The 5,526-nt window shown below is 39.6% G+C and overlaps 1 protein-coding gene across 1 annotated transcript in view; it reads left to right on the top strand.

Moving 5' to 3' along the window:
• The window catches only part of LOC138019557 (uncharacterized), a 2,319-nt gene extending 522 nt beyond the window's left edge, over positions 1 to 1,797 (top strand). Inside the window, exon 2 of the mRNA XM_068866399.1 lies at positions 193 to 1,797. Within this exon, the coding sequence (XP_068722500.1) occupies positions 193 to 1,026 (834 nt within the window). The 3' untranslated portion in view covers positions 1,027 to 1,797. The remainder of the gene's footprint in view (positions 1 to 192) is intronic.
• Positions 1,798 to 5,526: the final 3,729 nt, after the last annotated feature.

Genomic DNA, 5,526 nt, shown 5'->3' with positions numbered 1-5,526 from the left:
AATGCCTTTTAAAAGACATTTTCGCTGCCAAAATGCAACCTCCGTTCAAAGTTGGCCAAAATCCCATACATTTACTGTAATATTAGCCTTGCTTTCCCCAAAACAAATGGCGCCAGAAACCGTGGACAGGTCTATTGCACATACGTTTATCAAAGTCGAGCTCTGGATTACTTTGTCCCTCTCGCTTTACAGATTACCATGTACGACATTTACGTTACCAATCAATGTGTCGACAACGTTTATATCCGCCTACATCCACAACGAATTAATAATCTAGGTGTGGATATCCACCAACAGTGGACCGGAGCTGTAGCGGATGAATCATCTTTACGAGCATTTCTGATGCGATGGGAATTCTGTCCGATTCCTCCGCGTATTAAGCCTATGCCCTTTGTGATTGGGATGGACCGAAATCTGGATAGCAGTCGGCGTTTATTTGCGTCCTTGTACGCCAACTCAAAGCTGCGGTTTATCGATAAGGAAGTAGATTACATGAATTTTGGATGTCTGTTTATAAGGAGTACTTGGGGGAGTACCTCTGAGGAAGTATTTTATCTTACTCAGGAAAACCCTGAACCAGTCTGGCTTGCGGCCAAAACGGGCGACAAATTACCAGAAAGGAGGTATTTGATTAAAGCTGATAGTGAGGAAATAAATGGGGCTGCTTACTTCGGCCGGGTCCACGGGCGTATACCTTGCATTGTTACCTCCAGCAATGACCAGTGTGACAAGTGGGTAGGGCCGGACTTGGATGCCTTTGGATCTGGTGCATTACTGAAGACAAACGGCCATCAATGGTTGCGAGCGCGAAGTGGTGATCCCGTGCCACCTAATTCTGTGATTGTGGGGTTGAGCGACACCGAGGGATCCCTGTACCTTGGAAGGGTCGGAGGAAATACCCCTTGTTCAATCAGCAGTGAAAGTGGCAAAATTAAACAGTTTTTCTACTGTCGGCATAAGAAAGAAACACGAATTGAGAATGGAGAACTAATGGTGCTGACAAACGACACTAAAGGCCTCTGCTAAAAGACATGGAACAACAGCTTTAAGCAATAGTTTTGTACGCAACATGCTGCTTTGTTTGATCATTTCACCAACTGAATATTTTAGCTGTAGGCTTACGTTATTTTCTGATTACTTTATGCAAACTTGAGCTGTATAGGAAAGTAGTATGTCATTGCCGTTAGATACTTCCCTTTCATGGTGTAACGGATGATGTCCTTTTAGATATTGCATGACTTAGGTCATCATTTCATGTTCACAATACCTGGTAGTGTTAATACTACCTTTCATTCGGAACGACCGAAGGATCGTTGATTATAAGAGTTTAAAGCGGGAAAGAGGTATGATATTTCTTCGGTAATACTATTTAGGCCTGACATGCTTCATACAGTCTGACTGATATTGTTGGCAAGGCATTGCTCTGGGCGAGCTCCGTTTGCTGGGACACAAATAATACCACAAATATTTGGGATATTTTGGCCAAGCCCTGATGGGCTAGGCCGTTTATTGAAAATCAGCATGGTAACCTAGGAAATACCCAAATATAGAAGACATGACCCCAGCAAAGGTGAGGGGACACACGCCAAAGCCCTGAGCGAGGAACGAGTGAAAGGGCCCCCCACCCGAGGCCAGATCAGCAAAACCCTTGCCAACACAAGAAGAAGGTTAAGGTACAAAAGAAGAAACCAATTTCACTACATGGCCCCTGCTCAAGTAGTCACCTTAACAAAAGAAGCATAATAATGAAACTTGCACGATAAAGCAGAAGTAACAATAAACAAAACCTGAAATTGCAAACTAAACAGATTACAATTAACTGTAGTAATAAAGAAAAATAACTGCATGGCCTCATGCTCACACAGACACCTAACTGAGAAGGGTAAGAAGCGCCTAGGCATAAGTAATAATCATGTTCAAGCTACATGGCCCCTGCTCATATGGCAATCTACACGTAAACTAAGTAATGTGTATTGATGATATAGAATAGAGAGATAAAAACACTAGTGGTAACCCATTAAAGTAACTATGATACTTGACTACAATAGGCAGCAAGTATAATTTCCCAAATAGTGGTGGTTCATGTAGTCGGCATTCTAATGTACAGTACACGATGTAGATTTTAGACACGTAGATAAGACTTAGAACAAGAAAAAGAGGTGCCAAAAATGATTCTAGTCTGAGATTGGTAACCTTCGATTTTGTTAGCGACACCAACATGTGATACAAGCCCAAGTTGTCTGGCATTGAAACCTACATGTAGCATACCACTGAGAAAATGACAGCCAGCTTGGCTGAATGGGTTTTAAAAATAATCCTTGGAAATTTTCACTGGAGAGGAAACACTTATTGCATAAGAAGAATGTCACTTGTTCTCAATTCAAAATACAATAATAGGAAGAATAGAGCGGTTTTCGAATGAGTGTCGTAAAACCAAAACCAAAGTAATTACTTTGGCCAATCAAAAAGGACGGAGACAATCCAGTAAACCAATCAAAACTCGAAGTAATTACACGTAGCCGTCACAAAGCGCGGGAAAATGTGCACGCGCGAGCCACAATTGGTTTTGGTTTCACTTCTGATTGGTTGAAAAAGTGGCGCGAGAACTTTGAACCAATCACTGAGTGAAGTAATCATAAACCAAAGTAATTAACTAATTACTTTCGACACTCAATTGAAAACCGCTCTAATTTACATTGTAATAAAATTGCCAAATTCCTTAAATATATGATCTACATGTATTTCAGGAGTGCAAACAGCGCCAGCTGAAAGTTGGCCAATTACTCATTATGACCCACTTCAAGCAAAAAGCCTATTGCTTGGTTTACAAGTACCGATGGGTAGTATCTGTGATGTTGACAAGAGCAGATTACCATAGTATAAAGGCCAAACAAGACCCTAGTTACAAGTGACCCAGTAAATAAACACAGTACTATATACTATGACTACATGGCCCCTGCTCGCATAGTCAGAAGAATAATTAATAATAGGTGTAATGAACCATGAAGGATTCCGCATGCATGGACATAGCCAAGGATTTGTAAGGGCAGTCAGGCTACCAAAATCCGAATGATGTGTGTGATCAAAACAAGTAAATGCAATGAAAAAGTCAGCTGGACAGAGTACATGTAAACCAATTGGATGACTGTGTCCACACACAGAAACCGACTTTCACTGTACGTTACTACCCGAAGTCATATAAAAATTGTTAAATGGACATGACGACATGGCCCCTGCTCATGTAGACATGCAGCGACATGACCTATTAATTTAAATCGAAAAGAAGTAATAGTGCTTAAAATGCAACATGAAAGATTAGCAGGATATGGGTACAGCAAAGAATCACGTCTGAATGACAGGGATTGTATGGGGTAGCCTGGTTGCCAGGACCATACTCCGACAGGGTATAACAAACTAAAGCGAAAATGTAAAGCAAGCGACTGAGAGTCAGCTTGTCTAGGTGAACCAATTGGTGTTGTTCAAAGTGCTTCAATGTTCATGTTGCATCCTGCCTAAAGGGCAGTGATTAGTGTGACTGCCTGCTACGAAAACCCCGAAAAAAAACCCCTGTGGGGAAAAAGAAGGGAACGTAGTCTTCCAGGACACTGCAGTCACACAAACCCTGAAGAGAGAGGCAATCACGCCCTAGCTGGTACAAAGTATCTGAGTTACCATTTGGAGAATCGGTACGTCGAGATGACTTACATTATCTTTTAAGTGTAAAAATGTGAACGTATACAACATCTGTAAGAATAATATTATTATTGGTAATGTTAACTAAGCTTGGTTATCCTTGAATTGGCGAAAACCTTGGATATTCGTCGTAGATTCAGGTGATAACATCTTGGTATGAAATAAACGCTTGGTTGGCATCAGAAGCATGAAGAGACAAAAACTGAAAGACACTGGCAAAAATGTTAGTATTCAAGCCAAAATCTGGTTGTGAATACAATTTAGAACATGAACTGTAGACACAAGACCAGACAGGCAAATACCAACACATAACACACAAAAACACGAGTGCAGTGGGGTAAGTATGACAGACAGTACACACATTGTCGCCGTAACAAGTTGCAAATTACCCCTATGCTGCTAAATATACATGTTAAGTGCCAGACATATTAAAAAACAGCCTGTGGTTGGCACTGCAACAACACACAAGTGCTCATGACTACACTTAATAACTCCAACAAGAGGAGAGAAAACCACCATGACTGGCAATGCAACAGCCGATGGTGTAAATCAATAATGACAATGATTTTAATGCAGAAACACATTAGAAACAAAACGAAGATCAATGATATAAAATGGTACTCAATTGAAAAGCATCAACAAAGGAACTGGTAAACAAGCAATGCAAATTGAAAGAAAATACAATCAACAAATAAGGGAAAACAAAGGGACTTATTGTATCACACAGGATAATAAAATTATTATAATAGTAATAATGCAGAAACTCAAAGAAAGAAACAAATATCAATGAACTATAATATTGTACTGTCAAAAAACATCATCAAAGAAAATACTGATGACAAGTGAGCGAAAATGAAGGGAAAATGAAAATTTAAAGGGGCACGGTCACGACCCGCTCATGGCATGGCAGACAGTACACACATTGTCGCCGCAACAAGTTGCAATACCCCGATGCTGCAAAATATATAACTGGCAGACACACTGAAAACAACTTGTGGTTGGCATATAAATTTGCAACAACACACAAGTGCTCGTGACTACACATGATAACTCCAACAAGAGGAGTGTAAAAGCCACCATAACTGACAATACAACGGTCAATGGTGTAAATAAATAGTGACAACAACAACAATAATAATAATAATAATCATAATCATCATAATAATAATGCAGACATATTGAAAACAACTTGTGGTTGGCATAGCAACAACTCACCAACTGCTCATGACTGCACAAAATTTCTACAGTAACTCCAATAAGAGAGAAAGACACCATGACTGGCAATGTAACAGTCAATGGTGTAAATAAATAGTGACAGCAAGATAATAATGAAACACATATCAACAAGTAAACAAAACAAATATCAATGATATAAAATCGCACTGTCAAAAGGCATCATCAAAGAAACTAGTGAACAGGTCATACAAATTGAAAGAAAAAGAAACAGGGCACAACAAGCACAAAATATCGAAATTAACTTGCAACAAAATTAAACTGACCACAAGGGTACAGAACTCAATAAATATTGCTAAGTTACAGCGAATTGGGTTATCCGCAAATGAAGAAGTATATATACAAATAAAAGAATGTCTGTCATGACAAATATACTGCCATAGACAAGTGCGACTACTCCAAAACAGGTCGCACAGGCTACACTGAACGACAAACCCTGAAGGTAATAAATAACAAAACTTCGAAGGACAGAAACACAGGGCTGTGAGAGCGAAACCTCGATAAGGGGTGAAATCGTTAGGGTAATATACAACCTCGAAACCAATTAACAGTAAATCTTGAAAATGAAAAATAATAAGTCTGTCAAAGCATAGTGAACTA

This window comes from Montipora capricornis, chromosome 10 (genome assembly GCF_036669925.1).
Source record: "Montipora capricornis isolate CH-2021 chromosome 10, ASM3666992v2, whole genome shotgun sequence".
Lineage (NCBI taxonomy): Eukaryota > Metazoa > Cnidaria > Anthozoa > Scleractinia > Acroporidae > Montipora > Montipora capricornis.
Note: the sequence above shows the minus strand (reverse complement) of the source record. Positions and strands in the feature narration are given on the sequence as shown.